The 15,582-nt window shown below is 35.5% G+C and overlaps 1 protein-coding gene across 1 annotated transcript; it reads left to right on the top strand.

The window, feature by feature from the left end:
- The first annotated feature begins 2,734 nt into the window (after positions 1-2,734).
- On the top strand, positions 2,735-6,179 carry LOC147399479 (receptor-like protein 7). The gene has a single exon (XM_086444853.1). It carries the CDS (start codon positions 2,976-2,978, stop codon positions 6,105-6,107), a length of 3,132 nt encoding a protein of 1,043 aa, XP_086300979.1. The 5' UTR covers positions 2,735-2,975; the 3' UTR covers positions 6,108-6,179.
- Positions 6,180-15,582: the final 9,403 nt, after the last annotated feature.

Genomic DNA, 15,582 nt, shown 5'->3' with positions numbered 1-15,582 from the left:
ATTCACTGAATTTTGTGATTGATTGCGAGAGTTAACAAATTGTTTACTTGAGTTTTTTTATGTTTAATATATTTATTAGTGTAGTTGTAAGTTGTACTAGACAATAATAATGATTGTAAAGAGTAGAACTAAGTAAGGAGACATTATTTAAATACATAGAGATAATTTTGTTATTTAATTAATAAATTATATTAGTTTTTAATAAAAATATATTTTTCTACATGCTTTCATATTCGTCTTTCCATTGTGTATACTAGTGTGAACAGTGAAGGTGCTACTTATCGTTCCTTGTTCACAGCTTTGATGACTTTAACAATTAGTTCATCAATCTTTTCCTTATGTCTCCATCATCACTGTCTATTTCATGATCCTCATTAGTCAAGAGATGGTCCACCAATCATATTTCTGAGTAGATTTTTTTTCCCGTTGTTTTGTTTTTCTGGAGCAATTCTTTCATGTTTTCCACGTCCAATACTTTTATATTTATTTTTGGCAATGTTCAAGTCCACGACGACTGTGTGGAAATTATAGCATTGACTTGAACTCAATTTTGCTGACGTGGAGGTTTTTATAGAATTATAGATGCTATTCACTCGTACACACCTCCACGTCAGCAAAGTGTGAATTGAGACAATCCAGCATTATTCTTAAAAGTATGGGTCCCGTTCAGCACCCTAAGCTTTAACAAACGTGTTTTGTCTTACATGGGTTAGAAGTTTTGGAATGGGCTGATTTTTGGTGAGGATGATTTCTATGGTGAGGAGATCATCCTCACCAAAAATCAGCTCATTCCAAAACTTCTAACCCCATCAAAAATGGTTTACAAAAAATGGACGATCCACGATTTTTCAATGTGTAAACATGGGGCTAAACGTTTTGGAATGGGCTGATTTTTGGGGAGGATGATCTTCTAATCATATAGATCATCCTCACCAAAAATCAGCCCATTCCAAAACTTCTAACCCATGTAGGACAAAAAACGTTTGTTAAAGTGTGGTAAAACTTAGGGTGCTGAACATTTCCCTAAAAGTATTGGCTTTTCAATGACCATAGTTATGAATCCTGGAAGCGTATGAAGTGATCTCAAGATTGTACCTTATATGCACATATATATTGACATGAAAATGTGTAGGAGTCATATATTCTTTTTAACTCGGATATCGACGAAAAACATTTATGATTTTGACACAGTTTCATGTCAGGATGGGCAATATGAGGTACAATCTTGAGGTAAAATAGAAATGGTATATAAAATTGAATCCAACCCAAAGCAATCCAAATCACAAGCAATGGGTGGTGAATCTCAACATTATTTCCCCTTTTATATATATATATATATATATGTGGGAAATGTTCAGCAACAAACATTTTGGCAAAACATTTTTCAAAACATGGGTTAGAGGTTTTGGAATGAGCTGATTTTTGGTGAGGATGATCTCTACGGTGAGAAGATCATCATCATCAAAAATCAGCCCATTCCAAAACTTCTAACCCCATCAAAAATGATTTACAAAAAATGGACGGTCCACGATTTTTCAACTTGTAAACTGGGGCTAGAAGTTTTGGAACGAGCTGATTTTTGGTGAGGATGATCTCCTCACCGTAGAGATCATCCTCACCAAAAATCAGTCCATTCCAAAATCTCTAACCCATGTTTTGAAAAATGTTTTGCCAAAATGTTTGTTGCTGAACGCCCCCTATATATATATATATTTATATATATGGGGCGGTTCATAGGTCATATGTAAAAACAATGGTTTTTCAAAATATAGGTTAACGGTTTTAAATTGAGTTGATTTCTTGTGAGGATGGTCACTATGATGAGAAGATCATCCTCACAAAAAATAGTTTAATATGAAATTTCTAAATCCATCAAAAGTGATTTACAAATTATTAGTAAAAAATTGACGGTCCACATTCTAAATCACTTTTAATGGGGTTAGAAGTTTCAGATTGGACTGAATTTTTTTTTTTCCCACATGATCTTCCCATCATAGAGATCATCCTCACAAAAAATCAGCTCAATCTCAAACATCTAACCCATATTTTGAAAATTTATTAATGTTACATTATTTCTATATATGTTTTTTCGTATGTCCCTTGATTTGAAAATTTATATATATACAGATATGTAAAAATAATGATTTTTCCAAATATGGGTTAGAGGTTTTGCATTGAGCTGATTTTTTTGTGAGGATGATATCTATGAAGAGAAGATCATCGTAAAAAAAAAAAGTCAGGATAATCTGAAACTTCTAATCCCATAAAAAATGATTTAGAATGTAGACCATCGATTTTTTACCAATAATTTGTAAACTACTTTTGATGGACTTACATGTTTCAGATTGAGCTGATTTTTTGTGAGGATGATCTTCTCATCATAGAGACCATCCTCACAAAAAATCAGCTCAATCCGAAACCTCTAACACATATTCATTGATTTTACATATGTCCCATGATCCGCCCACCTACATATATATTTGTTTTTTAATAATTGTCAATTAAGTAACATTCAGGTCAAAAGTTAATGTACCTATACTACTTTTCATACAAATAACATTATTGGTGAATAACTTCTGCTTGTGATGTTAAGTCTTTTAATTTTATATGTTGTGAAAAAAATCACTAGGTAGAAGCATTTTTTTGGTGTGTGTAAATTTTGTGATTATTTGGTTTTATCTAACATTCACAAACAGTAAATTAAATATACTTCAATTTCATTTATGTGAATCTCAAATAATTAGATAAATAAATAACATATATTTTCTACTGCTCAATTTGAAAGATCAAAGTCAACCTCCTGTGAATTTGCAATCAAAACTCGTGGAAGTCTTGCATGAAAGTACAAAGAAAACAAATATGGTACTTTAATGGCTCTCCTCCTCCATCTGACCTTATTCAAGCTGAAACCCAAACCAATTTGGCCAGCCACGACTGAACCCATCATCTAGTGTTCAATCTCTTAATCATCTCCAATGAGATTTCTACTCTTCTCATGGTTTCTCTTACTCTCCTTCATCTCAATTCTGTTCGACGTAAATAACAATTTGGTTCACGGGAAATGTCTCGAAGATCAGAAATTGCTTTTGATCCAATTGAAGCAAAATCTCTCTTTTTCTCGTTCTGCTACATCAAGACTTACATCTTGGACTCCAAACAGTTCTTCTTGGGAAGGTGTCACCTGTGATGAAGTTGGTAATGTTATAGGATTGGACCTCAGTAGCAAATCAATTACTGGTGGAATTGATAATTCTAGCAGTCTCTTTGAGCTTCGGTACATCGAAAAATTGAATTTGGCTAGCAATACTTTCAACTTTGCAACACCAATTCCAAATGGGTTTGCTCGGCTTGTTAATTTGACTAGTCTTAATCTGTCAAATTCAGGCTTTGCTGGGCAAATTCCGATGGAGATCTCGCGTTTGACAAGGTTGGTTAAGCTCGATCTTTCTACCCTTTTCACGGGACGGATTACATTGAAACTTGAAGAACCAAATCTTACAACGCTTGTTCGGGATTTGTTGGAATTGAGAGAACTACTCCTCGATGGAGTAAATATATCAGCCAAGGGGAACGATTGGTGTCAGACCATTTCTAAACTCTCTAATCTGGAAGTACTGAGTTTGTCAAATTGTTATCTTTCAGGGCCTTTTCATCCCTCTCTTTCAATGCTTGGATCCCTTTCTAAGTTCCAACTTGATGACAACAATATCTCCGCGGAAGTACCAGAATTCTTTGCGAACTTCTCCAAATTAACATACCTGCATCTCAGTTCTTGTGGTTTGTATGGGAAATTCCCAGAAAAGATTTTCCAATTACCGCTGTTGCAGACTCTTGACCTATCAATAAACCCGCGTCTTCATGGTTCGTTGCCAGAATTTCCTCAGAACGGACATCTTCAGAACTTGGTACTCTCTCTCACAAATTTCTCTGGGAATTTACCGGATTCTATTGGTAATCTCAAAGACTTGTACAATTTAAAACTTGTGAGTTGTGGTTTCAATGGATCAATCCCACCTTCGATGGAGAACCTTACCAAACTCCGTTTTTTAGATCTTTCATTGAACTGCTTCACTGGTCCAATCCCCTCAATGGGTTTGTCTGAGAATCTCACCCAAATAAATCTTTCCCATAATCATTTAAACGGTTCATTTCCTTCTTCTCATTGGGATAAGCTTAGGAAACTTGTTGATCTCAACTTACGGAACAATTCACTCAATGGGTCGATCCCATCGGCTCTGTTTACCCTCCCATCATTGAAAAGGTTAGATCTTGCACACAACCGATTCTCTGGTCAACTAGGTGAGTTTTCTAATGCGTCTTCTTCTGTGTTGGAAACCCTTGATTTCAGTTACAATAAGTTGGAGGGGACAATACCTTCATCAATCTTTAATATCTCGAGCCTAAAAATCTTCATAGTTTCTTCCAACAATTTCAATGGCACCTTAGGACTAAATATGTTTCAGAACTTCAAGAACCTTTCTAGTCTCGATCTTACAGATAACAGATTGTCCGTCAATATTAATGGAATAAATCCAGCCTTGTTCCCCCAAGTTGGCACATTAAAATTAGGTTCATGCAAACTGAGAGAATTCCCTGATTTCTTGCATACCCAAACAACATTGACCAATCTAGACCTTTCCAACAACCAAATTCGTGGAAAGATACCCAACTGGATTGGGAAGATTGGCGATGAGACTCTCCTTCACCTAAATCTCTCTCACAACTTCCTGGAGAATCCCGAACAACCATTGACTAACCGTGAGTTAAACTCATTGGCTATTGTGGACCTCCATTCCAACTTGCTCCAAGGGAATATCCCAATTCTGCCTCCATTTGCAATCTTTTTGGATTACTCACAAAACAATTTCACCTCCATCATCCCAACCAACATTGATTCATACCTCTCGATCACTGGTTTCTTCTCTCTTTCGAGCAATAAGTTCACTGGAGAAATCCCTATGTCGATATGCAAAGCTGGTTATCTTCAAGTTCTTGATCTGTCAAATAACAGCTTGACTGGCACAATACCCTCTTGTTTGGCTAGCATCAGGAGCCTCAGAGTACTGAATCTGCGGGCGAATGACTTTCAAGGTCCAATGCCTGAGACATTTCCAGAAGGATGTAATCTGAGAACACTAGATCTTTATGGGAACAGATTAGAAGGCGATGTGTCAAGAACTTTGGCCAATTGCACAATGCTAGAGGTTCTAGCCCTTGGGAATAATAAGATGAATGGTACTTTTCCTTCCTGGTTGAGTAGTTTGGCCCAGTTGCGGGTCCTTGTTTTACGGTCCAATAAATTTCATGGTCCCATTGGTGGACACCCGGAAACAAATCTTACATTTCCAATGTTGCAAATTATTGACCTCTCTTCAAATAACTTCACGGGTAATCTGTCCGTGGAATTCTTCTTGAGCTGGAAAGCGATGATGATCCAATCCCAATCAAATTACAAGCAACAGATATTGCGATATGGGTTCCTAGAACTTGACCAACTGTACTACCAGGACGCCGTGACAGTTACAATTAAAGGGTTAGAGATGGAGCTGGTGAAAATCCTAACTGTTTTCAGCTCAATTGACTTGTCAAATAACAAGTTCGAAGGATACATTCCGAAAGCGATAGGAGATCTCATCTCACTTCACCTCCTCAACTTGTCGGGTAATGCCCTGACAGGCCCAATCCCACCATCTCTCGGGAACCTGACACAGCTTGAGTCATTAGATCTCTCGCGAAACTGGCTGAATGGAACGATTCCAACAGAACTGTTACATCTAACATTTCTTGCAGTCTTGAACCTATCGGTCAACAATCTTGTAGGGTTGATCCCATTAGGCCGTCAATTTTCAACATTTGCAAACGATTCTTTCGAAGGAAATGCTGGATTATGTGGGCCTCCCTTGTCCAAGAAATGCAGAGAAACTGCCGAGGTATTACCATTGCCGTCATTTACACCCACGGATTGGACATTTGCAGTTCTTGGAGTTGATCTTGATTGGAGATTTGCAGTGCTTGGATTTGGGTTCGGGTCAGGTTGGGGAATGGTGGTTGGTCTGATATTGCTTAGGAGGGTAGCAAGGAGATATAGATGGCGTTGGGCTTTTTAGTTTTTGTTATTTTGATAAACCAAAAGCAGTACTTTAAAAACTGAAGCAATAATCGAATCAAAACTTTTCTCAGCTGGTCGCATTGGGGTATGATGTTCAATTCTCTTGCATCAGTTTTATTTACTAAATAATTTTCTAAATCTATATTTGATGAATTCCATTGATTAAAAACAAAATATTGAAGAAAAAAAAAGCTTTGGGGATCCTTGATGACGAATATTCTGCCAAACAATTTTTTTATGTATGAGCTAGAAATTTTAAAATAGGCTGATTTTTTTGTGAGGACGATCTATATGAGGAGAAGAGATTTTTGCTCATAGAAAAGTCAATCCACTGATGCACTCAGAACAGGTGAATCTTTGTGATTAGTTGATCCAGGATTCTTAGCTGTCCTGCACATATTTTCAAGTGTAATGAGTTTCTAACTCAACCTCACAGATTGACTCAAAAACTCACCCACATGGCATATGCAAAGAACAATAGATTTTTGACTAATGATTTTGTAACTCAACCTGATAATGTGACTCAAAAACTCACCAACGTGTTATGTGCAAAGAACCGTAGATTCTTTTGCTTGGGATACACAATTGTAGGTGGCAAGTCGGTCAGGTGGTTGTTTACTTGAGGGAAAGAATCTACAATTCTTTGCCCATGCTATGTTGGTGAGTTTTTGAGTCACCCAGTCAAATTGAATTACAAAATCAGTATTCTAGATTTTTTTCTCTGCATATCCCGTAAACATGTACGCTTGTGTATCACGAGGGAAAAAAATCTATGGTTGGATGAGTTTTTGAGGTTGTATGTCAGATTGAGTTAGAAAATAAGCACCATTTTCAATACAAAATCTAAATTTGCAAATAAATAATAACAAAAAATAATAATTTTTTCCTTGCTAAATAGGAGGGATACTAATTTTAATATGTATAACCATAATGAAATTACATATCAAAATTAACTTTATTTTTTATTTGTCTATTGGAAGGAATAGGATTTATCACAATCGTGTAATGTAATGGTTTTAAAACTCGTTTTGATGTCTCGTCTCGTCCCATCCCTGAACAAGATTGAGTTGTGTTTGATGAGTTTTCCGATTTATTCAAGTTGTCTGGTTCAACAAGGCCTCAATGAGACATTGGATTAACATAAATCAACAACTTTTGAGCATGGTTTCAGTGTTTGAGATGACTTGCATATTCGTATTGTTGGTGGCCGATATCGAGACGTATCATACGAGTTGTCTCGGTCTCTTAGGAGATTTAAAACCATGATCTAAATCATCTGATTCATGTGAGGACTAATGCAAAGTGAAAGAGTACCAAACAAGCATTAAAAAAAAAAAAAAATTAATTCTCTTTCTAAGAATCATATCTAATCAATGAAGGTACACTTTTTATCCACCTTAAAATGTTTGGATCTTGAGAAGAAATTGAAAAATAAAAATCGTGTATTACAACTGTCGGTAACTGTTTTTTTTAGAGTGCTGATAATATGACAGACTTTTGGTGGACGGACTTGACGTATGTTGACGTGGAAGCACATAACTTATTAAAAAAATAAAAAATAAAAAAGAGAAAAGAGAATTCCTCTCTCTTATCCATAGTGAAAAAAAGAAACTTTCATATCACCTTGTTGCATTCAAAATCATGATTCAGTGAAATGGGGTTGTAGAGGATAAAATTATATGAACTTTAAATGTGGGTGCTCGTTAGCCGTCCATTTTATATACCATGGATCAAGCTTGAAAAATAATTTTTTGTAATTTTTATTTTTTGAATATGAATATTTTCATGAAATTTAGATGTCTATGTTGTTGGATTGTCAATGTGGGCCCAACGATCCTTTTTAAGATTTGAAATCTAAAAAAATAAATATGTGGGTAAAGAACATGTAAGAGAGAGAAAATTTCTCTTTTTATTTTTTAATAAGTTATGTGCTTCCACGTCAGCGTGCGTCAAGTCCGTTCACCAAAAGTCCATTTTTTCGATGGACAAGGCCCATATGAATTCTCAGCCCCAAAAATGCCCAGGCCCACTGACTGTTTCACGATTTTTCTATCTGTTTAGCTAAAATTCAATAGGTCATTAATAAGACAGGACTTTGAAGTGTAGGTTCAATAAGGTGTTCGTCAAAAGCTCATGTATGAAAATGGGTCTGAAAGCGTTGAATATGGGCATTTTGAAATGTGGAGGTCATGTCAGCGTTGTTCATTACTTCATTTTATATTCTACTGTCGATCAATCGGCACCATTTGATGTTGCGTCAATTAGGCTCCTTTTAAACACATGATATTCAAGTCGGGGTTATATGTAAATTCGGTATTTGTGGAACAAAAAAATGATCTATTTTTAACTAGAAATCTCCAATCAAGTTTATCATTTATGTATATTTCTCCCAAATGATCTATTTATGGGGTAACTGGGTTATGGACAAAAAAAACAAGATAATTCACAAGACATTAGGGAGGTTAACATAAAACTTTTTGTGCTTAGTAAATAAGTAATTTCAAACCCTTCAATTCGAGAAGAGATATATGTGAAAAAATCGCAATAGCAAAGATGACACAATCGCACAAAACACAAGGATTTTTGTGGTTCAACAGTGTGCCTACGTCCATGGAACAGAATAAGAACAATCAATAGTTCTCTCTTAAGTTTTACAGTCCCAGAGATCGCTATTTATATTACTGAGAGTTATCAAAATAAGTAGAACTCTCCAAAACAAAAACCCCTAGAAATAAAAAATCCTTTAAGAAAATATTAACCCCCCGTAATTCTGCGTAGCGCAACAGAATACAAGACATTTACACAACAATATAATCCTCAACCTACTCAAACCACAAATATGCTCATTCAGTCCTCAATTGACTAAAAAACTCATATTTTCTTGATGTTTGGAGGAGATATGATCTTAAGGTTGAAGATGAGATTAAAAAGTATACTTTTTAAGATCGAAAATGATGGGTTTTCCATACTTTTATGTTAGTTTAGGTTAAGGGGCTAGTCATGAGGTTGAAAACATTATGGATTACTCTAATTTTCACTCCCCCTTTGCAGTTGTTTTTAATCTTATTACCCATTTAAATCTTTACAATCAATCAGACCAACGGTCTTAAATAATATGGTTGGCAAGCATGCCACCTATGGATAAAGACTGAGCCAAGTTTATTATCGTAACAAGCTTTGAAATGGACTGCCCGCTTTAAAGAAACGAAGAAATCATTGTCTTTTCAATGACTTGTCGTCCCTTATGTTTTCAATTTAAGAATTTGAACCTCCACATTTTGGTGAATATTTGAGATGTTTCTTTGTTTAAAATTGATGACGTTTGACTTCAGTCTTCTCTTATAAACTAATGAAAAATATCTTAATGCCCGTGTCTTCAACTTCAAATAAAAAACTTGTGATTTATCTTTCCCAAACCAGTAATTTTTCAATCTTTATAGTAAATTATTCCAATAAGAATATTTCAATCTTTGTGGGGGGCATTTTCTCATGCTATGCGCGTAGGTAATTAAAGACTCCTATTGTTATCGATTCCATCACACTTCAGTTTGTGGGCATGTTCTCAATGTATAAGGAGATTGTTTTGATTTCCTTCATGATGGGTTTGGTGACTACTTATGTGGATCATATTGATTTTGGAATAAAAAGGGTAGAAATAGTGCCCAGTCTTCCGAGTCAACACTGTCCATTGATTTCATGATTCAGAGGTAACCGTGCTAAGTTTTTCACCATTAGAGTTCATCAAAATTTTTGTTTTTTTGGCTGTGTCTCTGTCCTCGTGATGTCTCCATTTCTCGTGCATTTCGTGATCTCCCTGTCATAGTCAAGAATTGGTCCACCAATTGAAACGGGCTCCATATTATTTTAGTGGTGGGCCATGCTTGTGAGAAGATATTTCTTTTGGGAGTAAATAATATCTAGAGGTGTGATAATATGACGCCCCGCTCCTTCTCCTTCCCCTTCCCCTTCCCCTTCCCCTCTGACACACACCCCCTAAGCCCCCATCACATCATTTGGCCCAAGATACATAATAATTTTTTTTTATGATTATACGTATCCCAAGGCAAATGATCTACGATTTTGTGAAGGGTGTGTGTGTGTCAAAAAGGGTGTTAGAAAAATCATTACACTAATATCTATTTGAGAGAGCGATCTCAAGATTGTACCTCATATTGCACATCTTGACATCAAAGTGTGCAGGAATCAAGATGCTTTTTTACTCGTTTCTCGATGAAAACATCTATGATTCTTACGCACTTTCTTGTGAGGATATGCAATGTGAGATACAACTTGAGGTCACTTCAACATTATTCTATGAGTTGCGTTGGAGTAACATTGAAATGTACCTCGTGGGGGGACATTTCAATGGGTGTTTTTTTTAATAGAGTAATCAGGGGCTGAGATAGATCTCGTGAGCATAATATAAAGAAAAGAGAAAAAAAGGGTTACAATATCACATAGGGGGTCCCAGAGGCATCCTCCCTTACAATAGACTTCAACTCAGAAGGAAGATCAGAAACGAAAATGATTCTACTATCTTAAGTAGTTAACAATGAAGTAAGTTTGTCTGCAAACATGTTTGCTTCATGTAGAGCATAGGGCCTAGATTTTGTTAGCTAAGGGCTTAACTCTCCATAGGCAATGAATTTCCTTATTAAGGATTTGAATAATAGTACTGAGTCGGCTTCCACTATGAGTAGCTATGGGTCCAATGACTTAGATAATCGAATACCCTCTAAGATTGCTTTGAATTCTTACTAGACGATTGATTTTCCTATAGAACATTCTACAAGAGTACACACCACCTCCCCTTTAGCATTACAGATAACAACCCTTTGCTCACCAATGACCCCTCTAAAAGAGTCGTTAAAATTCAGCTTCCAATGACCAGTCTCGGGAGCCATCTATTTACAAACTATGGGGGAAGGAGTATTGAGCTTCATCCAATTATCCATGAAGTCTCTATTGTATTGCACATCCAAGTCCAAAAGCCCTTGGCTGTCAAACTTCGCTTCGATGACATCTTCAATGGTTTTAAGCAGTAGAATGAGATTAGATAAAGTATTTTTGAAAATTCTTCTACATCTTTCTCTCCAAAGATGGTATAAGTAAACATAAAAGATAGATTTCTTGATAGTATCAACATACGATCGTCCTTTGAATTTATTATACACCCATTGAAGTTCTGAGTTCCAATCTCCGATTGATCTTCTATAATTTATTTTATGGAGAATTCTACTCCAAAGTTCCTTGGTAAACCCACATCCCATGAAGATGTGGTCATTATTCTCCTCTGTTGCTCTACAAAAATGGCAAATCGATTGATTTATGATACCTCTTTGCATAAGTTTACTCTGGGTTTTAATGCCTCTACTCATAGCCAGTCAAGCTATGAAGAAATACCTTTGGATACCTTGGTTGTTGCACAATTTGTGCCCACTATTTATCTATCCCTCGAGGAACAATGCCTTAATATGCTCATTTGATTGAAAAATCTCCTTTGATGGATGGAGTCCAAGTCATCTTATCCAAGTCCTCTCTATCAACTTCCATGGTTCTACCTTCCTCCTATATCTGATCCATAGATCTAGGAGTAGAAGGGGGAATCATCCATGTACATTTTAATGTTACTTCAGCATAATCCTCATTTTATCTATCTATTGTTTCGGATCAATTTTGTTTTTGGTAGTAGTTGATGACACATTCTTTTGATAAATAGTTTGACCCAGTACACAACAAGGAGCAAACAAAGCCCAATCCTAAAAATCAAGTTCCTCAAATCCATGTTCTCTAAGATCAAGTCTTCTCGTATTAAAACTGAGTTTGTTTGTTTGTACTTCTTGCTCATCCATCTCAATTTCATCATCTCTATTAAGTTCAATTTATTAACTTGACGCTTAGTTGCAAAATTTAAGCTGATCCCAAAATTTCGGCTCTATAGGTCAGGTTCAACCCAAACGTGAGCCAAATCTAAAATGAAGCATGATTCAGTGCTCCCAATGGGTCAAGTCAAGGCACGAAAGAACCCAAACTTCGAACCCGACAAAAAACATGATAGCTGTGTCAGGCTACCAAGTTGACCCATAAACATGGGCTATGGAGTATTGGTATGGTAGACACATGGTCCACACCGCTCGTGTAATCTAAGAAAGGAAAGTGGTAAAGTGACTATCCTGGACACTGCGTTTAACACTCGGCTCAAAATTGGATTCTCTCAACCATTTTTAGTGGACGTAGTGGGTTTGGTTTTTATCTGTTTTCTTCACTTTTGTTGTGTAGTATTGGAATCTTTTTGATGAATTTTAGGTGTTTTTGTCTCAAAAGAGTTACCAAAAATAATTGAATATTGAGTCAGACTTCTGAAATCAATATATTCTCTTCACATTGGAGGTCCATGGGGACTAGTTGTTAGTCAGATTAATAATTAAAAGAATAATTTAAAGCAAGAAAAAAAAATACAGAAGTCTATCAAAGACTTGTCGTTAGGGCCAAGTTTCATCAATCAATATTGGACCTCGTGAATTAGCTATAGTATTATAAGGATCAATTTGTTACCCTTAGATCTTATTATTGACTTTCTTTTGGACAGTTGCCATGTTATTGTCTTATTGATCATCCAAACTATTAGGTCTAATGTGATCGGTTATGTTGTTTACTTTGGCCAAAGCATAAAGTATTAAGGTCAGTAAGCAATTAGAATTGAACACGTGTCATCTTGAGATTTGTACGGGTGGGAATTAATCCATGCAGAGTATTGTTATGTTTGGATTGAGAGAAGTGTAGAGAAGAGAAGAGAAGATAAACTCAATTTCTCTCCACCATGTTTGGATTGACAGGAGAGAACTTGGGACAACTTTGAAATTTTAAAATATCTTAAAAGACATCTACGAGCATAGTTGGAATTATAAAATATTTTAAATGGATTTCTCTCCAATTCTTTTTTCTTCTCTCCCCACTTAACAATCCAAATAAGAGAAATGGAGAGGAACTCATGTATTTTCTCTTCTCTTCTCTCTATTTCTCTCAATCCAAACACACCGTAAGTAAAAATAGGGAAAATTATATGATCCCAAATTTGATTTTATCCAAAGTGCCCTCAAGGATGACCTACTTTCAAGGTTAGATGATCATGAGAATCCCTAAGCAAGAAATCATGGGAGAAGCATAATAGAAGAAAACTGCCATTTTAGGACTGAAGAACACGAGTCTATAATTAAGAGAAGAGAATCTAAGGGACTTTTGATCAATTTTTGTTGTTCTAATTCAAAATCTAATGTAAGCATTGGAAATTTTTTGGCAATTGTCACACCAATGCCTAAGGATGATTGTGGAGGAATGAATCTAAACTATTAAGATGATTACATGTGTCATCCAAAGATTAATGAAAGATGTTATGACTCGTCGATGAAGTGTTTTTGGGAGATAGGGCAACAATCAAAGTAAAAGGTACACGACTTCTAAAAATCATGATTTTCCATTAAAAATTTGACTTGGACATCAGAGGAGTTTGCATGTACACCTAGGAGTGACCAACACAAAGTCCAAGATCATCATCAAACATGCACTAACTCTGAATTGGATTTTGAAAATTGTATCCACGATGATGATGAAAATGACAACATATCTTGGACACTATGATATTAGTGATCTCGAGCTTTTAGTCATTGCGGAAATTCACCCCACAAATACTATTTGGTGGATGATATTCGGATGGTTTAGAAAAGTAGCAAAGAAAAGAAGACTTTTAGATGAATTAATTTATAAATCGTGAAAATTTGACTTACCCACGTGGCATACTCAATTGACACCCCTGACGTGACATGTTGGGGAATCATAGATATGTACGTCTCGGGATACACAACTGCACTTCTCCATTAAAAAAATGTATCTCGAGGAGTACAACTCGACGGTTTTCAAGCATGTCAGGTCAGGGGTGTCGATTGAGTATGCCACATGGGTAAGTTAGATTATCATAACTCTAAATTTATAATCTTCATATACAATGCGTCAGGATCCCTTGATTCATGAAGAATGACTCTTGAACAAAACACATGATCCCAACCATTTAAACATAAAATCCAATAATTAACATTTATCCTCGGGATAAGTATTTCCAAGATATGTAGTATCAAGATAAACACAAATGGTTTATGATTACTAATAACATTGTTTATTTATTTAATACAAAAAAAAAAAAAATTATTAACATACTTCTATGGAAGATTGTCAAACTTGTAAGTTTGGTTGGTGAGGCCTACGTGGGCAAGATAGCACCAGACGTAACGTTGTTCATGTGAGGGCTAACGTAAATGGAAGACGACCAAACAATCACCTTTTCTTCGAAATTTATTTTTTTATAATGAAAGCTTCAAGGACTATGTTGAGGAAATCACTTTTTTATGGACTGAGCCATACATGGACCTAAAGTCCACAAATGCTCCTGGCCCACTGACAGGGCAAAAGTGGGCCCGAAAGTGTGATATGGGAGATGTTGGGTCATGATAGAATTGTTTGTTTTATATTCTACAGCCGATCGATTTGGACCATACGATTGAAATAAATTTCTAATATTATCTCTTTTGTCACAATCATAATTGGGCAAATTAAAAATTAAATAGGAAATAGCCAGTGATTTCAGGACAAATTTTTTTAATACTCTAATGGGCAATCTCATTTATACTCGAAATATCTGAGGTAGGTAAGTTGTAAACCCTACTTAGATACAAGCCACAGATAGTCTTACTAACTACGCTAATTAATTGACCTGATTTAGTTGAATTAAACATTGACTTATCTTCTCCCTTGAGTCTAGATTATGTGCTACAACGAGTTGGATAGCTACCCAACACCTTTTCTCCCTTGGATGCCATGTGGCATTGGCTCCGCCTCACTAATTATATTTTAAGATTAATTTAGATGTAGGTTTTGGTGAATACTGGAGGCATCCATGTTTTCCAACTGATCACGTAACCTCATTGACCGCAGTCAAATAAAATGACCTAAATGCCCTTATTTTCGGAATAAAAAAAAAAAATTATAACTAAAAAGAAAAAAAAACAGATTTCTCTCCCAACTTTATCTTCTCCAAATTCTAGGATTACCAGCCTCATTTTTAACCTCAAGTTGCCATGTCCTCTAACCTTAAAACGCACAGGGATGACATATAGTTTTGAGGAAGGTGAAGAATATGGATTTTTGAAAAGAAAAATCAACAACATTTGATAATAAGTCAAAAATTAAAAAAAGTTACCTAATTGAAATTGTGGGTATTTAAGTCATTTTCTGGTGATCTCTCAGAAAAGACTTTAGCCAAAGCATCTTGCATTAGTTTGAAAACATAGATTGTAAGAGAACAAGATGCATCATATTATGATACATAAGATACATTGTATTATATCAATGTATCTCATCTCAAAATGAAAATAGTGTTGGAGAATAATATATGTAGCAATATAAATTAGGATATTTTATAT

This window comes from Akebia trifoliata, chromosome 6, assembly GCF_017979445.1.
Source record: "Akebia trifoliata isolate Shusen 1 chromosome 6, ASM1797944v1, whole genome shotgun sequence".
Lineage (NCBI taxonomy): Eukaryota > Viridiplantae > Streptophyta > Magnoliopsida > Ranunculales > Lardizabalaceae > Akebia > Akebia trifoliata.
This window is presented reverse-complemented; position numbering and strand designations above follow the sequence as displayed.